This window comes from Aspergillus japonicus, assembly GCF_003184785.1.
Source record: "Aspergillus japonicus CBS 114.51 unplaced genomic scaffold BO86scaffold_31, whole genome shotgun sequence".
In the NCBI taxonomy this organism is placed as follows: Eukaryota; Fungi; Ascomycota; class Eurotiomycetes; order Eurotiales; family Aspergillaceae; genus Aspergillus; species Aspergillus japonicus.
In genome coordinates, this window is record NW_020291668.1 from 185,451 (window position 1) to 206,605 (window position 21,155).

Below are 21,155 nucleotides of genomic sequence, written 5' to 3' on the forward strand. Positions count from 1 at the left end.
GGAAGAAAACCTCAGGCTAACTTAGATAGAATTCTGCATTCCACTGGATAAAACCAAATATATCAACTCAATAACTACCGAATCGAACCCCCAGAGCCAGCCCCCCAACCCTAGAAATCAACCCAGTTCCCCAAAAACGGCTGCCCACCCATCCACTCATTCAACAACTCTCCCGCGGGATCGAAATCCACATCCCCGAAAACGTCCGAAAACGTCTCCGCCGGGAACCCGAAGCCTGCGCCGTCTTCGGCCACACCCACATCACCACCCGCCAACTGGGACGGACCCTTCGACGGGCCGTCCACTCCCCCCGGAAAGGCTGATGACTCCACCAGCTTTTGCGCCAGTTGCGCGAAAGTCGCGCAGATCTGATACAGACACTCCGCGCCCGAGGTCTGCTGGGATGGTGGGGACCGGAGATTCTCCAGCGTGCCGACGACGCGGACAAGGAGGGCGACGCTCTCCGGGTCTTTGGCGGCGATGGCGTGGAGGAAGGTGACGAGGAAGGGGGTGAAGGAGGAGTAGAGGAGGATCCTGGTGGTTGTGGTTAGTGTATGGGATTGTCTTATTTGCTATTGATATTACAGAAACTAAAAGAAAGGGAAGTCAAGGGAAAGAGGGGTCAACCAATTGATGTATTCCCCGTCCGAGAGAAGACGGGAGTCCTGATACTGCGGAAAGCATTGGAGATGAGCTTGCAGGCTATTGCGGGCGGCGTGGACGCATGGTGAGCCGACGTAGAGGCCCGTCTCTGTGGCGGAGGAGGCGTGGTGCAGGAGCGTCAAGGTCGAGTAGTATGCTATGTCCCAGTTGCCGCGGGAGAGGTGGAAGACTTGCGCGTTGTTGACGGCCTCTGCGTTGATCTGCTGAGTGTCAATCTTTGATGTCTGGTGTGCGTACGAAAGACCCCAGGTATTGCTGCTCACTTGCGTAAACTCGACACGCCACTCTTCCATCGCAGCTGCCAGGTCACGGATAAGTCGGGCCCGTTCCGACGGACCTTTACTCGCCGTCCCAAGTGAGTAAAGGCCCGTAAGCACCCGGTCCTGCAGTTCGGCCAGTCGAATTCCCATGATGAACGACTCGTCCCACGGCCGCAGCGCCCGGTCGGTGGCCATTGCCGGGTGGCGCGTGTCGATGGCGAGGCCGTGCAGGTTGGAGACGCGGCCCAGCAACAGGGACATATTCTTGTCGAAGCAGTACACCGTCCAGAACAGCCGCCGGATGCTGTCCGCCTTACCGGACGGGATGTTGCGATAGCTGGCTTCTCGGTGGTACCCGAGGGATTGGCATTGGGTTGCGGCGGCGCATGCGAGCGTCCAGTACAAAGAGGGCTTGGCTTCGCCTTGGGCTTTGATCATCTGGCCTTGGGGTTAATGATTTGATGGCAAGTTTAGATGAAGGGTTCAAAGTGTAAAATGAGGGAGGCACTCACGCCCATCGTCAGAGCCAGAATGTTTTCGAAGCTTGGTACGACAAGGACCTCGTAATGTTCCAGCGCTGCGACGAATATCTGCTCGCATCGAATGAGATGTGCATTGAGATCGAACCGCTGACAGAGGTCGTCGTTCATGGCGACGTACTCCTTCAGCACGAAGAGAAGGACTCCATGGCTGCTGGCTATCTGACCTGCAGACGGCCCGCTGGTAGCATAGACGCCGTGGCAGAGATCCTCGAGCACGTGTAGGTCACTGATGGCATATGAGGAGAGGAAAATGGGACGACGGACTACAGGTCAAGTTAGTGTGCAGGACAGTTCCATACCGCAACAGTGCGGCTCAGGAAGAGGCTTCGTACCTCTCATTCTCCGTAGTAGACTATTGACCAGCGGCGCTGGAAGAGGCTTAACCGGTGGCGGCGATTGGGCGGTGGACTTTTTGAAATAGAACTTATCTCTGGACAACTCATTCGAGTCATGAAGAGATCTCCGCAGTCGATCAAATGCGTGATGAACAGCTGGATCATCGCCTGCAGCAGCGTAGAGGGCTGCGTCCTGTGCACTCTCCGTCATCTGGAGCGACTGGCTTGCGAACGAAGAATCTCCTTCGAAGAGGCGGCCTCCGCCAGGGCGGGGCTCGGCAGATGAGATCCTTTGATCAGCCTCACGCTCCGCCAGTGGGGCTCGTTGCGCAGATTCCAGAGCCACAAATCTCGACTCGACCTCACGATACCGTCTATCCAGACGATCTACGAGTGCTTCGCTAGAAGCGGGCAGCTGTGAGTATGGCTGCCGAATACTTAGGGTTAGGTTTCGTACATACAGATTCGCTATCTTATCGGCTTGTCGCTCCGTCCGTGACCGGTCGTTCGGATGCCGACAGGCGATCTTCGATGCCTGACAGTTTGTACATGGGGTGCTGCGGTCGCAGCGGATCTTGATATGTCCTCCTTAGCTTAAATGTTTCGTTGAAATCCTTGGTGTCGAGACACGACACCACGTACCTTGCGTATCTTACATGCTTCGCACTAAACGTCCCCACACATCATTAGCCATGCGAGAAAGAGTTGCCCAACCGGGATCCTTACCGCTCTCGGGACCTGCGCGAGTCGATGGCGCCTTGCTTGGATAGTTTCCTCTGCGTTCAATGATGACATAGCGATACTTTGTTTCGAGTGACGAACAGATCTCCCGAGTTGCATCGAGGACACAGTTTTTGGAATTCGGGCCCACGGGTCCGCGGCTCCGGCGCCCCGGATCTTGCCAAGTGCGCCAAGCCTACCAAGCCCTACCGACCCAAGGCCTTGGCGTCCGGGGCCGTGGACCCGATAGCCCGATCTTGCATCGCATCAGTCCATCATATTTCAAGGGTACGTATGCCACTGCCACTTCCACTTGCAATACACTAACTCTCTGTTAACCAGCAAAAATGTCGGTCGGTCTACTCTCCCCCCGAATGAAGCCCCTCCACCACTAACCATTTCGAGAATCCCAGACTCCATCAGGGTATGCTCGCCTCAAACCCCATTTCCGCTCCGATGGGAGATTGACCACCATCCGGCCGACAGTGTACTTATCGCGGATGAATGTATAACCGCATACAGAGAGCTGCTCTTTACGCGAGGGTCCCACAAGCCCAAGTTCGTGCTCTATAGGATCTCCGACGACGAACGGTCGATTGTCGTGGACGAGCGGTCGTCCGAGACAAGCTACGAAGCATTCCTCGGGAAGCTCACCTCGGCGGTCGACGGGGAAGGCCGCCAGGCACCTCGCTATGCGGTCTACGATGTGGAATATGACTTGAATGAGGACGGTCGCAGGTATGTCTCAGATGACATCTCGTTGGGGCAGACACAAGAAGACATACAAGAAATTTCGCTCGCTAACGACGGGTGTCCACGCAGAACAACAACGGTGTTCATCAGCTGGATGCCGGATGCCACGCCGATGCGGGTGAGTCATACCGTTCATCCTGTTTTGTGGGTAGCGGAGAACTGATGGTCTGGATAGCGCCGGATGCTCTATGCTTCGAGCAAGGAGCAGCTGCGAAGAGCGCTTGATATCAAGATCTCGATCCATGCGGATGACGTACATGATATTGAGTGGAGGACGGTTCTGAGGGAGGCGAGCGGTGGTCGGCTCTGATGACTTTACATATACCTATTTTGAGAATAATATTTACTATGCACGATAGTATTAGAAAATAGCTGTTTGTTGGACTGCTCTCGATCGCATCATCGTCGTCATCGTCGTCGAGGACATCCAGACCAGTTCCTTAACACAGTTGTTTCCACTACACCAAGCATTCATGTTTAGATGACGGTGGTGCAGCCTTCACCCTCCAAGTTAGTCCGCTATCAAGGACCGTGTCTGAAGAACAAGTCATCACCTGTGGGAGACTCCCGGATGAGAGCCTCGTAAACCTCCAGCAACGCAGGGTCCAAGGTCGACGGCGCGACGTCCCGCTCGTCAACCGCTCCCTCTGGTGCTGTATAATCCGCGCCCCAGAATTGATCACCATCATCATCGTCATCATCTACCCGCCGACCGCTCAGAGGCTTCTGATGTGGCAAATGCCCGTAGCCGGTTTTGAGAGACTTGACATAGTAGTGCTGCAGGGTATCGGCGGCCGTTCCGTCGGCCAGGTCCGACGAAGCCGGCAGGTCGCCGCCCAGGTCTAGTTTCTGAACGGCGGCGATCTTCCGGAACAACCGGTCGCAGATCAGAAAGGCGTTGCGGGCGCTGGAGCTCCGGTGGCCCATGGCCGACAGCCACCGCAGGAATTTCTTCGACACCTGCAGGATCGTCTCCGGTTCCTCGGCCGTGCCCTCGGCCCCCTGGCCTTCGCCTTCGGTGGTTTCGCCGCGTTCGGAGACCCCAACGGGGCCTACGCAGAGCTGGAGCAGGATGATGACTGATGCTTGCATCAGGTAATGCACGATCGACCACCACGGGGCCATCGTGTACAACCATCCCATGTCGGGCGCATCCGGCAGAATCGAGATCAGATCCATCGCGGACTGCAAGCAGACCAGCGATCGGTCATTGTCGAACCAGGAGCGGGGGCGCCGGGCGCCTGTTGCGTTCTTCGCCTCCGGCCGAGTGAGGCATGGCCGGTTCAGCACGATTTGCGTGCTGTAGAAGCTGAACGCCAACAAGACTTGTTCCCGACAGGTGGCGTGTCCAGTGAAGTGTCCCTGGCTATCGCTAAACGTCCAGGGCTCGTGGATGCATGAGAGCCACTCTGTCAGCTTGTACTGATACGCTTTGATCTGCTTGTGCGATTCGCTGCGCGTGCCGGGCAGCGACTGGAGACTGTACACCGCGCTGATCGCCGCATGGCTGATCACAGCGAGGTCGGTGGTGTAGAAGAAGAACAGTGAGCTGTTGGACCGCACGGACCTCAGCCACCGGGTCCGTTCCTGCAGCTGCTGGGGAGTCGCGTGCAATGTGAAGGGAAGTTCCTGCTCCTGGGCCTTCGTCCGCAGCAGACGGTCGGCTTCGTCCGACTCGTGGAGCTGGTCCTCATCGAAGGGGATCGGGGCGGTAACGCTGCAGCAATGCCAGTCAATGCACGAGGTGCGGCCGGTGGCCGTACAAAGTAACTGTTCCAGATCGACGATCGACCACCACAGCCGCGACCGGAATTCTTTCGACCCGGAATCCAGGTCGCGATCGATCACTCGGAGGTTGAGCCCCAATGCTATCGCTGAGCGGGCCGCGCAGCCCACCAGTTGCCATGATCTGTGGTGAGTTAGCTATGAGATAGAGGCGGCCTTTTGAGCGGAGGCTGCGCTCATGATAGATTATCTGCGGTGCAAAGGGGATTGAGCATACCGGCTGATCTGACCGGCACCCAGATAATACAGCGCAAAAAGCACTCGTATCTGGACCTGCTGCAGATCCACATCGTCCAGAACCGAACTCTGCTTCTCATTGAGCGCAATCGCTTTGGCAAGGAAGTTGCGGTCCTCGAGCTCTCCCTCCCAGTGCTCCTTGCGCAGCTGAAGGTGGGTGGCTCCAATGGCGAAGACTAGGTTGAGTATGACGAGCCAGCCTGGCCGAGGCGATGCCCAGCGACTGCCCGAGGCACTCTCGTACTGCGTGTAGAACAGTGACTTTAGTAGAATCGGAAACGATGTATGGGTGAACAAGAAGTAGGTGTCGAGCAGCTGGTCCGCCCACGGCTTCGGCGGCATTGCGTATAAGTCGCCGGCTTGGCTCGGTTCTGAAATCGCCAGATGGTCGAGGTGGTAATTCAGGGAGGAGAGATTTGCCTTATCAGGTTGGACGTGCTGCTCTGAATCCGACCCGCCTAGGCCGCTGACTTCGGCATCCAGTCTCTGGAGCCAGGCGATCTCCGAGCCTTTCCCTATGAACCCCGTGGACCTGCTCTGCCTGTCCCTGTTCACATCCACATTAAGCGTGTCGACTTCATCAAGCGAGCCCATCGACGAAGAGGATGAAGCCGAACGGGGTCGTTGGGGCTCTGCTGAGGCATGGGACCTTGATGGAAGAGCCTCCTAGTAACGAACTTAGTGGCTCTTTTCCAAATCTCCACGACAAGGGCTTACCTTCACGGAATCCGCAATGTAGTCCGAGACGTCCGAACCGAATCTTGTGGACAGATTTTGCGTCAGCCCTTCATAAAAGGCGACTCGTTCTTCAAGATCCTGATCGCCCAGTTAGCCTGTCGTGCCCTCATAATCATTCGAGGCACCCGTCTCAGACCTGAACCTTCTGCCGCGTGTGAGCTTCGATCTTCGGAACCAGGGTCGACCTATCTTGCAACAGCTCAAAGAGCTCCCCGAGCTCTGCGTTCTGGTTGTTCTCATACGCCACATGGATCCGATCGAGTAACAAGTGTGCGGAGCTCAGCTCCTGCTCGAACCGGCGCAGGGCCAGCTTTTTCCGTCTGTCGGACTCTTCGACGAAGCGACACTCGGTGCCGGTCTGAAGGCATTTATCGCAGGGGACCTCCCCCAGACACTTGACGGTCGATATCAGTCAAACAGCCTATCGAACAATGGCTGCGAGCACCCATACTTTGGTTTTCCGTCTTTTGCACGCTTCACAGGCATTGGATCGTTTCTTGATGGGCTTGACGTCGATGTCGGGCGCCACCGGGCTGATGCTGGGAGCGGGGGCCAGAGGCCTCAGAGCCTTCGGGTTTCTCGGACTATGGGATGTCATCTGTACCGTATCGCACCGGTTGGGGAGAATCAATTTTTGTTCTAGCCACTGCAGTAGAAGGAAGTGTTGTTGAAGAAGCGGAAAAGCACTTCCGACCAACTGAGGCGGGGTAGCACTTAGTGCTATGATGTCATCTCATAAGGCCTATCAGACAGACCATGGTTGGCCAATCACCTTTCTATCCGGGCTGTTTGTGGCGTAAACTCAGTTTATCATTTCTACTTCCAGAACGCAACTGCTTTTGGAACCAGTTGAGTGTAATTCTTCTGCTGTCTACTCAAACACTGTACCATATGTCGCTGCAATGAATGTGGAGAGGGGTCAATCCTGATGTATTGTCTTTACATACCCTGATATGTGATCCCTGCGCCTCTACATTCTATCTTTGCTGCTATTTCTTTGAACCAGTCTCACACGTTGACTGCCTTGACTAACTTGTTGGAGTGGAGTAGTCTAGATAGTGGCTAGTAGCTACCTAATAAGTTATAGTCGCATAGTCGGTTGTTGGTTGGTCCAGAACTGCGCTAGTGGCTCGTATGACCCGACGCACCCACGGAATTCTCTCCCTCCGAGTTTCGTCCGTGCCGACCTTCCTTCTCCATCTCTTGTATGAATACTCGCATCATCATCTTGTACTGTCTTCTGAGTCTGATTCTTCTGCTCGTCTCCTGTAACACCTACTCGGAACGCGCTTTGCAAGCAGCAGACTGTCAAGGTGGAGTTGCCCTTGCTGCTGGGGTACGTGTGTTCATCCTCTCTTTCAAGCGTCTAACCAACGCCAACTAACAGCCCCGTCTCAGTGATTGGATAGAAGGAGGGAGACTCTACATTCGCCGCAGCTGGGATTGACTCAATTATTCCGGCCCATATGAATCCGTTTAACAAAGCCGCTCTTGAATGGTGTCAGAATATCACCCATCATGAGATATCCTCTCCGGGTAACTCTCATCAAGGTCTGCCTTTCGACCATTCATTGATTGATTACCATTTCATCGTTTTCGTTTTTGTTTCGGGTCTGTTGAGCCTCAGTACAATGAGCCTATTCCCCTTCCTTCTTCTCCGCTTTCTGCAGTATTAACACACATTCACGACATCATCAGGAATTACTGTTTCTGCGGGGAGAAGACCCTGACTTTGCATTACACTACTCGACTTATATAATCACTATGTTGCCCCCCAAGACAAGTACTCAATGGCCCGGAGTCAGTGTTTCGGCTCGGTGTTATCGATCCGGGCCATTGTGTCACATTTGCTGGCCACCCTACTCATTCTTAGGAAGTGGGTTGTCTAAATGTTCTGTTCCATGCAAGACTGTGCTTTCTCCTAGCACATGTCTAGAACCACTTCAGCCTATTTCTGCGAGGTCATCATCCGTTGTTTTCTCTGGATGGGGCAGAGGATCACGGAAAGAGTGAAAACCTCGTGAACCTGTTCTCAAGGCATTTGAACGCAATGACAGACCCAGCTGCCCATTTCACCACCATTCCCATAGCTGTGGTGGGAATGGGCTGTAGGTTTGCCGGAGGCGCCACAGATCCAGAAGCCCTATGGCGAGTACTGGAGGAGAGAAGGAGTACCTGGTCCCCGATTCCCTCCTCGCGATTCGAACTTGATGGAGTCTACCACCCAAATGGCGAAAGATTAGGAACGGTGAGTAACGGAAGACGATCCAGTGCCATTCTTGATCGAAGCAATCACTGCTACTTGCCTGGAATATTGGGCCATTGACTGCGGGATTAGACGCACGTCCGCGGTGGCCATTTTCTAGACGAAGATCCGGCTTTCTTCGACGCGGCATTTTTTAATGTGTCAGGTGAAGTTGCCAGTGTATGTACCTTCCTCGTCTCAATGCATGGATGAAACTAACGGTGAATGTGAAAACCGTGCCCAGTGCACTGACCCGCAGCATCGGCTCATACTTGAAGTCGTTTACGAAGCGCTAGAAGCCGGTAGGTGTCTTTCCACCATCGAATTTCTCCTTTCTCTACGTTGATTCGAATCTCGCAGCCGGAATCCCCATCGAAAGTGTGGCCGGTTCAAACGTCGCAGTCTTTGCGGGCACAATGTCTCACGACTATCAGGATTCATTTTATCGCAGCCCGGAAGCTCTTCCTAGATACCTCGTCACGGGCAATGCGGGTACAATGGTGGCGAACCGCGTCTCCCACTTCTATGACCTTCGCGGCCCCAGTGTCACGATTGATACCGCATGTTCGACAACGCTGACTGCCCTTCACATTGCAGTACAAAGCTTACGAGCCGGGGAGGCAAAGATGGCCATTGTGACGGGGGCAAATTTGATGTTGAACTCCAACATTTTCACAACCATGTCCACTTTAGGGTGAGTGTGTATTTGCCGACGCTGTGCCAGTACATGGTCAGTATCAAGAGCGCGTTTCGTACTGATCTGGCGCACGGCCGAGGAGACAGTTTCCTGTCGCCCGATGGGGTATCATACTCGCTCGATTCGAGGGCAAATGGATATGGGCGTGGCGAGGGGGTGGCTGCCGTCGTTCTGAAGCCCCTGTTTCGTGCGCTGCAAGATAATGACCCGATACGGCTCGTCATCCGCGAGACAGCGCTCAATCAAGATGGCCGGACACCCGCGATCAGTGCTCCGAGCGCCAAGGCACAGGAGCAGCTGATCCGGGAATGCTATCGGTAGGCCGGGCTGAGCCCGAGGCAAACATCGTACATCGAGGCGCACGGTACAGGGACCCCAGCCGGCGATCCACTCGAGCTGCAAGCCATTTTGGCGGCGTTTGACGGTCAGCCCATGTACATCGGCTCTGTTAAAGCCAGCTTTGGACATACTGAAGCTACCAGTGGCTTGGCAAGTCTCATCAAGATGGCTATGGCATTAGAAAGAACCACGATACCACCGAACGCAAGCTTTCTGCAACCCGACGAGGCATCAATTGGGAGCACAAATCTTCAGGTACTGCTGCAATTGCTCTGTGGTTAGATATGAAACCTCAGCTAAATCAACTACGGCTTCTACAGATTCCTTTCTTTCGTCAACCTTGGACCCTGGTGGACGGATCTCGTCGTGCATCAATCAATAATTTCGGGTTTGGTGGCGCAAATGCTCATCTGATCGTCGAACGCTATGAGCCTTCGGAGGAGATGTCACCGACTCCAGCCAACGGCTTTTCCCAACTATGCGAACTATGCGACAGTCACGTGGAAGGGGATCATCCAGGGCGGATCTATGTCTTAAGTGCTAAGGATGAGCGCAGTTGCCAACGAATGATGTCGAGGTTAAGTGACTACCTCACCAATAGCAAGCCGACTGATGAAAGGCAATTTCTTGCAAACCTAGCGCACACGTTGGCCTCACATCGCTCGAGCTTCCGGTGGAAAGCCGCCTGTGTGGCACGGAATCTGGCGAGCCTGGCCTCAAAACTAAGCAACGAGGGGACCAGGCCTCGGAAATCAGCTGAAAAAGTAAGGCTGGGGTGGGTTTTCACCGGTCAGGGAGCACAGTGGTTTGCAATGGGTCGCGAGTTGATTAACTCTTACCCTGTCTTCAGGCAGACACTGCTTGAGTGTGACGAGTACATTAAGGAGATAGGCGCGAATTGGTCCATATTAGGTAATTTCCAGAGGTGGTCATAAAACACAGCCTGTGGGCAGGAGTGACACTGACTACCGCATTATAATAGATGAACTTAATCGCGCTGAAGCGGAGAGCCGTGTCAATGAGGCCAGAATCAGCCTGCCATTGTCCACATCGATTCAGATCGCTCTTGTCCGCCTGCTCTGGTCATGGAATATCTGTCCAGTAGCCATTACCAGCCACTCCAGCGGAGAGGCTGCAGCAGCTTACGCTGCCGGGGCCATATCAGCACGGTCGGCCATTGGGATCAATTATACACGCGGTATCCGCTTAGCAGAGAGTCAGGCGGTATCGTCTTCTCAGGGAGGCATGCTGGCTGCGGCATTGAGTCGCAAGGAGATTGGCGACTACATCGACCGGGTTCGACAGGAGGAAGAGTGCTTAGTGGTGGCATGTGTCAACAGTCCGTGCAGTGTGACAATCTCGGGTGATCTTGCTGCGATTTCAAGGTTGGAGGAGTCATTGAATGCTGATGATATATTTACCAGACGCGTCAAGGTCACCCATGCATTCCACTCTTGTCACATCCATGCGATGGCGGATGCTCTCCCGGACTCCCTGGCGGCTATCATTGAAGCAGACGTCAGGAACACCATAAAGCCTTGTCACGGTGTGATCTACACGTCTCCAAGAACCGGGACGCGCTTTGCCGACATAAGTCATCTCCGGGATCCCACGCACTGGGTGTTGGGCATGAAATATTGTGTGGAGTTCGAATCTGCATTCCGTGCGATGTGTATAGATGAAGAGCTTCAAAGACAAGAGATCGATAAGATCATCGAGGTCGGCCCCCACGGGGCCCTCGGCGGTCCCATTCAGCAGAACTTGCAGCAAATCCCGGAGCTTGCCGCGCTGGATATTTCTTACGTCTCCTGCCTGGCAAGGGGAAAGAGCGCCGTGAACACCATGCAACTTCTCGCTGTGGATCTTTTCCAAGCCGACTATAACGTCGATCTGAAAGAGGTCAACTTTCCACGTGGGAGTGAAGCCGCAACACTTCAGGTCCTGGTCGAGCTGCCTACCTATCCCTGGAATCACCAGACGAGGTACTGGAAAGAACCGCGCAATAGTAGAGCTGCCCGGCGGCGCACATCTCCTGTAAGTGATCTGATCGGATTCCAGGAGCCCTTGTCTCCCCCTTTTGCGCGGTCATGGCAACATATCCTCCGGGTCTCCGAAGTGCCCTGGCTGCGTGACCACGTCATAGGCTCGCACATCGTGTTTCCCGGCGCCGGATTCATTACTATGGCTATTGATGGGCTGTCTCAGCTCTGTCAACCCGATACCAATTCAGACGTGAGCTTCGTCCTCCACAACGTCGACCTGGCCCAGACGCTGATTTTACCCGCGGACGGAGACGAAGGGGTGGATTTGCGTCTAACTCTCCGTGCCACGGATCAGAAGAGTCTCGGAAACCGGGACTGGCAGGAGTTTTCGATCCATTCGATCGTCGGGGCAAAGGACGAATGGGTGGAGCACTGCACAGGGCTGATTCGCATCGAGGCCAATGATACTTCTAGAGATCTTTCTAGTAGACAAAGCACGAAACTTCCGCCATGGAGCCGGAGGACGGCGCCGCGGGACTTGTGGTCCTCGCTACATGCTACTGGGATTTGCCACGGACCTTTGTTCCGGAACATCGCGCGTATTGAGAGCGATGGGCAGGGAGAGTCGTGGTCCACTGTGACCGTCGCTGATACAGCGAGCGCAATGCCGCACGCCTACGAGAGCCAGCATGTTGTACATCCCACGACGCTAGACTCAGCAATTCAGGCGGCCTACACTGTGCTCCCCTTTGCTGGAACACGAATGGAAACCGCCATGTTACCCCGACGCGTTGGCCGCGTGAAGATCCCGGGCAGGCTCGCCGGACTGAAAGCGGGCGATCAGCTGTGCGTACAGGCAATGATGCTGGACCAAAGTCCTTGTGCGTTTGAAGCTGATGTAGCGGTATTCACTGAGTCGAATTCGCCGCTCGATGCCGTCATCGAGTTGAAAGGGCTCACGTTTCAGGCTGGAATCTGCGATCGCAAGCGGAATTTGGCTCAACAGGATAGTATCCGTAGCTCCTGGCATTGGGCCCCGGACATTACGCTCATCAGCCCCGCGTGGCTTGAGAAGGCTTTGAATGTCGAGACTCGGCCTGAGGAAGTGGAGATCATGTTGGAGCTTCGACGGTGCACGGTACACTTTATCCAAGAAGCCATATGCGATCTGCTCATGGAGGATGCTGCACTGTTGAGCGGCAACCTCTCCAGGTTTTATGCCTGGATGCAGGCCCAGTTAGTATGCGCCACGAATGGGGAGTTAGGGCAAGACAGCACTGAATGGCTGAGAGACAATAAAGCGGCGAGACTAAGCCTGCGCTCCCGGGTGGCTGCCAACAGTACCAACGGCGAGATGGTCTGTCACCTGGGGCCCAAGCTTCCAAAGATCCTTCGTGGCGAGGCTGACTCTCTCGAGTTGATGATGGAAGGTCACCTGCTATCTCGATACTACGGCGAGTCAATCAAATGGAGTCGGTCTAACGCACATGCCAGCGAGCTCGTGCGCCTCTGCTGCCACAAGAACCCGCGCGCTCGCATTTTAGAACTTGGCGGTGGAACTGGAGCTTGCACAGGGCATGTTGTAGACGCCTTAGGGCCCACGAAGCCGGTCGGCCGCTACGACTTCACGGATGCCTCCGCCGCGTTCTTTGAAGCGGCGCGCATGCGATTCTCAGGATGGGAGGACGTTATGGACTTCCGCCGGCTGGACATCGAGACCAATCCCGCCGCGCAGGGCTTCGATTGCGGATCTTACGACGTGGTGTTGGCGTGTCAGGTTCTTCATGCCACGAGCAACATGCGGCGAACATTGGATCATGTGCGCCAGTTGATCAAGCCCGGCGGCAAGCTCGTTCTCGTTGAAACTACCCGAGATCAGCTTGATGAGTTTTTCACTTTTGGCCTCCTGCCCGGTTGGTGGCTCGGGGAGGAGCCAGAACGCCAGTCTGGCCCTTCACTCACTCCTGAGATGTGGCGCAGTGTGCTTGATGCTACTGGATTCAATGGCGTGGAGTTTGAGGCGCGTGACTGCGATAGCGAGGAGTTCTACATGATTAGCACCATGATGTCCACGGCAGTTCCGGTGTCTTGCTCGGATAAACAGACTGAGATCCTTGTGGTTCATCTGGATCCGCCTCCGTCAATGGATTGGGCTCATGAACTCCAGGTTGCCCTTGGGGAGAGGAACACTTCCCTATCCTCACTAAAGGAGCTGGATGGTGGCTCTGAGGTTGACGGGAAGATGTGCGTGTTCATAGGGGAGGTTGAACATTCAATGCTTGAATGCGTGACAGAGGATGGATTCAAACTCCTGACTTCAATGCTACAGATGAGCAGGGGAACGCTATGGGTCACTCGTGGAGCAGCCATGGACTCAGAGAACCCATGGAAGGCCTTGCACCTGGGGCTGCTACGCACCCTCCGCAACGAGAATCCAGGCAGCAGACTTGTTTCCTTGGACCTTGACCCCCGAAGCGAGCCTTGGACGGCTGAATCTTGTAATGCCATTGCAAATGTCTTGAGTGCCTCTTTACTTGGTTCGTCGCAGGAGAAGGAGTTTGATTACGCGGAGCGAGACGGAGTCGTGTTTGTGCCTCGCATGTTCAGCGATCCAACCCCAACCGACAAGAAAGATTCCGTTGTCATGGAGCGATTTCAAGATGAGAAACAGCTGTTCCGATTAGACGTGCAGACTCCAGGACTGCTGGATTCTCTCCACTTCCGCATGGATCTTGCAGACGCAGTTGGGACCAATGAACCGTCAAATGACTGGGTGGAGATTCAGCCGAAAGCGTTCGGTCTTAACTTTCGTGATATTCTCGTGGCCATGGGCCAGCTGGAAAGCGATCGCGTTATGGGCTTTGAATGCGCTGGTATAGTTACGAAGTTGAGCAAGGAAACGCCGATAACAGCCCAACGATGTCTCGCAGTCGGAGACCGGGTATGCGCCTTGATGAAAGGGCAGTGGACGTCCAAGGTGCGAACAGCCCGCACCAACGTTGTTCGTATCCCAGAAACCTTGAGCTTTGGTCAAGCGGCTTCCATCCCACTAGCGTTTACCACAGCCTACATATCTCTCTACACTGTTGCTCGGCTTCGACGCGGTGAAAGAGTGCTTATACACAGTGGGGCGGGGGGAGTCGGCCAAGCGGCCATCATTCTCGCTCGGTTAGTCGGAGCTGAGGTTTTCGCCACTGCTGGAACGCAAGCAAAGCGCGATTTTCTCATCGATAAATTCGAGCTAAGCCCCGACCATGTCTTCTCGAGTCGAGACTCCAGCTTTCTTGCGGGCGTCCAATCCTGCAGTGGGGGAAAGGGTGTGAATCTGGTGCTCAATTCGCTCTCCGGACCTCTCCTGCAAAGCAGCTTCGACTGCCTGGCTGACTTTGGCCGCTTCGTCGAGATTGGCAAGAAGGACCTCGAGCAGAATAGCTGGCTTAGCATGGCGACTTTCGCGCGAAATGTCTCATTCTCCTCAATCGATATCCTATATTGGCAAGAATCCAGGTCGGCTGAAGTCTCCAGGGCATTAACAGAGGTCATGCGGTTGCTCGAACAAAAGACCATAGATCTAGTTGATCCAATCTCCGAGTACCCTATATCGGCCGTTGAAAAGGCATTCCGTACTATGCAGAGCGGGCAGCACGTTGGGAAGATTGTGGTGACTACAACCGGGGCGGACATGGTTCCCGTCCACTGGTGTGATATGCCCTTCGTGTTGAAGCCTGACGCATCGTACCTCGTCGCTGGCGGGATGGGTGGTATTGGAAGCCGGATTTGCGAGTGGATGGTGGAGCGGGGAGCACGGCATTTACTGATTCTATCCCGGAATGCGCGTACGCAACCATTTGTGACTGGCCTCCAGCAGCGGGGCTGTACCGTACGCGTAGATGTCTGTGACATAGCCGATGAGGGCCGACTTCAGGCAGTCCTTCGACATTTTCAGGAGGATGGCATGCCGCCAATTCGAGGCGTCATCCAGGCGGCCATGGTGCTCAAGGACGCCCTTGTCTCGCAGATGACGGCAGACGACTTTCATACCGCACTACGCCCGAAGGTTCAGGGCAGCTGGAATCTCCACAATATTGCACCAGACGTGGACTTCTTCGTTATGCTCTCGTCTCTCGCGGGGGTTATAGGTGGCGTGGGACTCGCCAACTATGCGGCCGCCGGGGCGTTCCAGGATGCGCTTGCGCAGCACCGGACGGCTCACGGAAAGCACGCTGTAACTATTGACCTCGGGATGGTCAAGTCGATTGGCTATGTGGCGGAGGCTGATCCAGCTGTGGCAGGACGACTGACCAAGATGGGCTATCAGGCCATGCATGAGGCAGAGGTCCTGGCCGTGCTCGAGCAAGCCCTGCAAACGTCTTCGATGTCGCCCGCGTTATTTTCCCATGTATTCACATCGCCCGCTGTGATCGTCACTGGCATCAACACGAGCCCCGGTCCCCACTGGACCGACGCTGACTGGATGCAAGAGGCGCGCTTTGCAGGCATCAGGTACCGCGAGCCCGTGCGAGGCCACCAGTATGGTGCATCATCGACCGTCCCGGTGAATGAAGATAGCCTTCGCAATCAGGTGAGCCGTGCAACTACCCAAGAGGAGGCCACTGCGCTGGTGGTGCAGGCGATCGGGCAAAAGCTTGTGGCCATGTTTGGTCTTGCTGAAGCTGAGATGCCTGCCAACCGAACTTTGGCCGGGGTAGGCTTTGATTCACTCGTGGCAATTGAGCTGCGCAACTGGATCACCGCCCAGCTGAACGTGGATATCTCTGTATTTGATCTGATGAAGGGAAGGACAATTGCGGAGGTGGCGGAGGTGGTGATGAAGCGGTGCATGGGAGCTCGTCAGCAATGAGTGAACTGTGTCAGGGTTGTTGGCTGCCGGACGGAATGAGCGAGCGAGAGACTGCATTTTGGAGAGTTCTTTTGTTTCCACAGTTGATCAGTCTGGGCCGTGAGCATAACAAATAAGACAGGACATTTTTTTGCACAGAACATTCCAGACAATGCTGCGGCATAGAGGCTCTATCTGTATGTCCTTGTCATTCCGAGCCTCGAGAATACTCTCGCTTGGATGATCAGTGTCAATAACCACCATTCTGTCTCTTTTTGCCCTGAGTCTCAATTCCGAGTCAGGCTCACACTAGTCATGAACTCAGAACCCCGACGATACAAGCCCACCTTAGTGAAACTTAATCAAACTAGACGCTCGCTTCCGCCGCCGCAACCCAATGCCAATCTCTCTGGTACGATATGATCAAAAATTCCTGACTAGGATGACCGGCAGAATGAGGAACATCGTGACAATTGACACCGTCGCGAGGATGAGTCGAGGGTATTGCCGAAGTAGAGCAATGGCAGGCTTGGTGACGGGAGACACCGCGCGCAAGGCCACATACACCACCCGCGCTGGGAGACGGATCCAGGCTCGATCATCCCCTTGACTGTTGAGTATGACTGGTCGTAGTGGATTATTTTCCGTTTTTCTGGGGGACCTAGTCCGAGATAGCCTCGCTTCTGATCGATCACAGGGCAAGCCTGTTCTACCAACGGGATCCAGTCGACGGTTTCGGGGATTTGGGTTTCCAGTGTGGACTTGATGCCCCCTTACCTCATTTAAGGAGTCTATCTCATTCAGGCGAAAAAGGAGCCCTCAACATCAAAACCCAAGATTAACTGGATGCACTTCCTTAAGGCACAACAGCTCGGTATCAAAGGAGCAGGAACTAAGGCCACTATTCTCTGGCTAAATATCCGACTGGGAGCCGAGCGAACGGATACCAGGAAGGAAGCGGTAGCTCTCGCCTGAGCTCATTCTTGGGGCTATCTAGACACGTTGTCTTTCATCAGCGAATCGCTCATTCGAAAGCGGTATACTAAGCACTTCAGCTTCACACTGCTTGGAACAACACGGCCACGACCTACAGCGAATAGTATTATTGTCCTGTCGAGTCGGTTGAGCCAAAATATCTTGTTGATGCGTGCTAATGTTCTCTCAAATCTTGTCCCCATTGTATGCTTACCCGACTTGTCGGAGACGAGACAATGCACGGTACCATCACAAAGAGCTGCTCGTTGGAGAAAAAAGGAAAACACAGTTGCATTAGGCTATCGAAGCCAAATCCGGTAGAAATAATCCATCCAAGATTATGCATTCGGCAATCCTTCGACGACCTACAGATCTAATATGCGTCGTCTGGAAGACCGTGCAAAACCACCCTCACCATCTCTACCCTGAAGCTCCCCATATCCTCTCCGGTCAACTGGCTCTTGGGGAGTGCCGCTGAGTCTTGCCTGACGGGTTCGAGCATTATTTTCCAAGACGTCGTTGAAAGACTCAGTATCAGTCAAGTTGGCTACGCCAGGCATTGCATACTCTCCCGGTGGCCTCGCATGTACAACTGGATGCTCCTGCGATGGTCCTCGAATACTCTGGTGAAACTCGAAGGAATTATTGGGATCGTACGTCTGCTTCAGCGTTCGGAGTCTGGGATAATTTGCGCCGTAATATGCTTCCCACCAGTTGCCCAATGTGTTATCGATGAAATTGACATAGGCCGCTTTTTTGTCGATGGCAAATCCCTTGAGCTTGTCTCGGAGAGTTTGCACGTGTTCGATCATTTCCTTTTCCTTTGTTTCGTCGGTCCAGCTGGTCTTCAGCGAAAGCACATACTCTCCCTTTCGCCAGGGAAACGCTGTAGCATCTGCGGGCTGTCTTTCGGTCTGTTTTCCAATATGATCCCAGAGAACGTGACATTCGCCATCCTCGTGATGCGGCTTTGCTGGTCGCGGTCAGTGCAGAGAAGGATCTTGCGCATATCGATCTGAACAGCAACCTCCCCTGTGCGAAGGGCTGGATCGAGATTGGGAAGCTTGCCAATAACATCGGTATGCGCGAGATGGAGGTTGAGCTGCTGGCGGGAGGGTAGGAAAGTGCTTCGAGTCTTTTTACCGTCTTGTTGTTGTGTTAGGATATTCTTCACAAATAGTTCCAAAATATAAGTTTTGTTGGTCAATGACAAGGAAATACAACTATAATCAGCTGTATAAAGAATTGTTTTCATCAGCATTAAACCTTTCCGCCTCACAACACTATCAAAAGGGCTCTCCTTGCGCCTAGCCCTAACTCATCCGAACTTCCCCTACAAACACCCCCCTTCACAAAACAATTTCCAAACAACAGAACACAGAAAAGCGAAGTTATTTCAAATAAATAATATTCAACCTATCACGCGATAGGACCTAAGAAATAGAAGCCCGGGGGGAGCGGGGCGGCAGAGCAGCAACAGCAGCAGCCCCGAAGCCCATCAAAGACAAGCCCACGGAGAAACACCCTCACCACCACCATCACCACCACCCTCACCCTGACCCTCACCCCTAGCCTCAGCATAACTCCCCTGTCCTCCCCCCCAAACCCCCCGCCAAGTCCCCCACTGCTCCATCTCCCTGGGCAAATCCAGCCTAAGAGCAGCATACCGCCCCCTCTCGAACGGCAGAATAACCGCCTCCATGACCTCCACGCAGATGCGATAGCCCTCGACCACAAACCACCCGCCGCCGCGCGAGATCGACGGGCGCGTCATCCACCCCTGCGGGAACAGCGACGCCCCATGCTCCAGCAGGAACTTCCGGTGGTGGGCGGTCGTGCGCCACAGCCCGAGGCACACGTCGCCGGGCCGGAGGCCCGCGTCCTCGTGCTGCGTGCCCGCAAAGCTGGCGAGCAGGTCCAGGCAAGCCCGCGCCTCAGCACCGCCGATGCAGCTGACGCACAGCGCGTGCTGGCAGGGCGGCGGCCCGGCGCCCACGATGCCGGGGTGGGCGTGGGCTTCGAGGTGCCGTCGGAGGCGGTCGATTAGGCTGTCGCGCGCTTCGAGGAGGGGGATGCGTCTCTTGGGGGGTCGGGGGTTGGGGTGCGGGTGCGGGTGCGGGTGCGGGTGCGGGTGCGGGTCTGGGTTGAAGTAGGGGTACGGGGAAGCCTGGGGTTCGGGTTGGGACTCGGGTTGGGACCTGTTTCCTCCTCTTTTTGCGCCCTTTCGCTTGGAGGGCATTTTGGGGTGATCTTGAAGTCGAGTGATGTCTACGATCTTGCTCTCAAGGGTCGAGGAGGCGAGGGGTTCGGACGAGGTGAAGGAGGTGGGGGGCGTTGGGTGGATGGATGGGAGTACTTATATTCTTTGGGGTTTGGGGACAGGGCTTTGTGGTGAGGGTGTGGGATGGAGATGGCCTGGCTATGGCTTTGTTGGGTCGAGGGTCGGTTTGGGATGCTTGTGTCAGAAGTGGGATCTTACGGTATTTGTGAAAGGGTGGTCGAGTTTAATGAGAATGGCGTTGTGAGGGTGAGGAGGACTCCGATTCATGTATAATAGCTGCACTTGTGCCCCTGTTGGGATCTCGCGGTGCAGGAATCTAGGTTGGTGGGGATACTTGCGAGCATCTGCGTTCGAGGGATGCAGACGTTTTGGATCTCAATTGGCAATAGCCTTCATCAAGCAACTTATGAGAGTACAAGAAGAACTGGGGTGCTTATCAGAAACTGTGATTGTGATCATCCAGCACAACATCCAGCACAGGAAGAAACAAAAGTATATATCTCAAAGGAAAGCAAAATAGGGTACCTGAGTTGAAGAAAAACACAACCATGGTACAAATGGCACAAGGGATGGAAAGGATCCTACGCCGGTCTAGGATGACACCGCCGAGGGGGGAATATAGTGATAAATCTCTACTTGACAAAATATAGTAGGTTTATACTAGGTATCTTCACAAATGTATAGGAAACTAACATTTAGCTCATCGGCTACGCTACGTTACATTAAGCTTTCTATTAGCGTACCACCCTATAATATTGAATCTAACCACATTGGGCACCAGTATCTTCTTAATCTAAAAATCCCTGCGCAGGAGGCAGGCATCAAGTATCTCAGACACCAGTGACAGAAGGCTCAAAGCTAGATTGCAATGTTCTAAGCTGTTAGGAAATCGAGTATTGATATAAGCATTACTGTAATTGCTGAGTAAAATGATTGTACGCATTGTACATCTTTTGTACTGAGAATCCCAGCGAGCAAAGCGCAATGCACTCATCATTCCGCTCTCGAAGGCTTATGTCACTGCTAGGTTATATACCACCCCCTATATCATTACTACAAGAAACACGTCTGGGTGGCGCAATTGGTTAGCGCGTACGACTGTTAATCGTGAGGTTGAGAGTTCGATCCTCTCCCTGGACGCTTTCTTTTTTGTGCAATTTTGGGTTCTCCATCCTCCAGTAGTGTTGGCAGTGAGAAACAAGTTCTCGCCTCAGTAGCAAGAACCACCAGGCTGGACTCCAACCAGAAACGTTCAGGTGTGTTTTTACATACCCATTGATCCTGATAGCGACCCACCTCACCAACGTTGGATGATGTTATGGAGATCGACATTAGCACCCCGGCCCTTCGAGTCATCCATTTTCGAACGAGTGTCTGCCTCGGGCTCGATACACAAAGAAAATATATAATCAGCTTGGAACCGCTTTGGCCAAGCACTCCCGTCTAAATCTAAGACCAGAGATACAATCAAACAACCCACTAATTGAACAGGTGGATATATTAAGAAAAATAAGAGATCCAGTGTACTGTATACATCAGACAGGAAATCCGAGATGGCCAATTCTAGCATATCTAAACAGTAACCCGAATCCGGTCTATCATTCCGTACACAAAGAAGAAACAAATGAAAAGATATCAGATAGTACTTTTGCCCCGGTGGATGAAGATCACTTGCGTCGGTGGTGCAAGTCTCTTCCCAGATGTTCCAAGCCACCAGAGCCGAGGGGCATTGCTTGCAGTAAGCAGTTGACAGTCGAGTCGAC

At 54.1% G+C, this 21,155-nt stretch overlaps 5 protein-coding genes and 1 non-coding gene across 6 annotated transcripts; 3 read left to right on the plus strand and 3 right to left on the minus strand.

Annotated features, from left to right (window-relative positions):
* Window positions 1-110: 110 nt before the first annotated feature.
* On the minus strand, window positions 111-1,612 carry BO86DRAFT_364181 (fungal specific transcription factor domain-containing protein; the record flags this gene model as incomplete). The annotated part of the gene is made up of 4 exons (XM_025669998.1): window positions 1,436-1,612; window positions 927-1,361; window positions 628-866; window positions 111-534 (listed from the first exon to the last, which is right to left on the minus strand). Exons 1-4 carry the CDS (start codon window positions 1,571-1,573, stop codon window positions 111-113), a joined length of 1,236 nt encoding a protein of 411 aa, XP_025526742.1. The 5' UTR covers window positions 1,574-1,612.
* Window positions 1,613-2,867: 1,255 nt separating this feature from the next.
* On the plus strand, window positions 2,868-3,583 carry BO86DRAFT_400518 (actin-binding ADF family protein; the record flags this gene model as incomplete). The annotated part of the gene is made up of 5 exons (XM_025673709.1): window positions 2,868-2,873; window positions 2,934-2,944; window positions 3,007-3,258; window positions 3,343-3,391; window positions 3,449-3,583. 5 exons carry the CDS (start codon window positions 2,868-2,870, stop codon window positions 3,581-3,583), a joined length of 453 nt encoding a protein of 150 aa, XP_025526743.1.
* A 79-nt stretch (window positions 3,584-3,662) lies between these two features.
* BO86DRAFT_448842 (Zn(II)2Cys6 transcription factor) lies at window positions 3,663-6,681 on the minus strand. The gene is made up of 5 exons (XM_025676668.1): window positions 6,485-6,681; window positions 6,170-6,427; window positions 6,013-6,111; window positions 5,276-5,961; window positions 3,663-5,182 (listed from the first exon to the last, which is right to left on the minus strand). Exons 1-5 carry the CDS (start codon window positions 6,629-6,631, stop codon window positions 3,796-3,798), a joined length of 2,577 nt encoding a protein of 858 aa, XP_025526744.1. The 5' UTR covers window positions 6,632-6,681; the 3' UTR covers window positions 3,663-3,795.
* A 1,388-nt stretch (window positions 6,682-8,069) lies between these two features.
* Window positions 8,070-16,209, plus strand: BO86DRAFT_410601 (polyketide synthase). Its single transcript, XM_025674515.1, has 8 exons — window positions 8,070-8,281; window positions 8,372-8,458; window positions 8,523-8,580; window positions 8,639-8,972; window positions 9,062-9,292; window positions 9,314-9,569; window positions 9,635-10,226; window positions 10,297-16,209. The coding sequence occupies exons 1-8, from the start codon at window positions 8,084-8,086 to the stop codon at window positions 16,155-16,157; spliced, it is 7,617 nt and encodes a 2,538-aa protein (XP_025526745.1). The 5' UTR covers window positions 8,070-8,083; the 3' UTR covers window positions 16,158-16,209.
* Window positions 16,210-17,335: 1,126 nt separating this feature from the next.
* On the minus strand, window positions 17,336-18,055 carry BO86DRAFT_432558 (BBE-domain-containing protein; the record flags this gene model as incomplete). The annotated part of the gene is made up of 1 exon (XM_025675807.1): window positions 17,336-18,055. A coding segment is annotated over one exon (579 nt), but the record flags the coding sequence as incomplete, so codon positions are not given.
* Window positions 18,056-20,458: 2,403 nt separating this feature from the next.
* BO86DRAFT_t168 lies at window positions 20,459-20,532 on the plus strand. Its single transcript has one exon. It is a non-coding gene; the product is annotated as a tRNA-Asn (tRNA).
* Window positions 20,533-21,155: the final 623 nt, after the last annotated feature.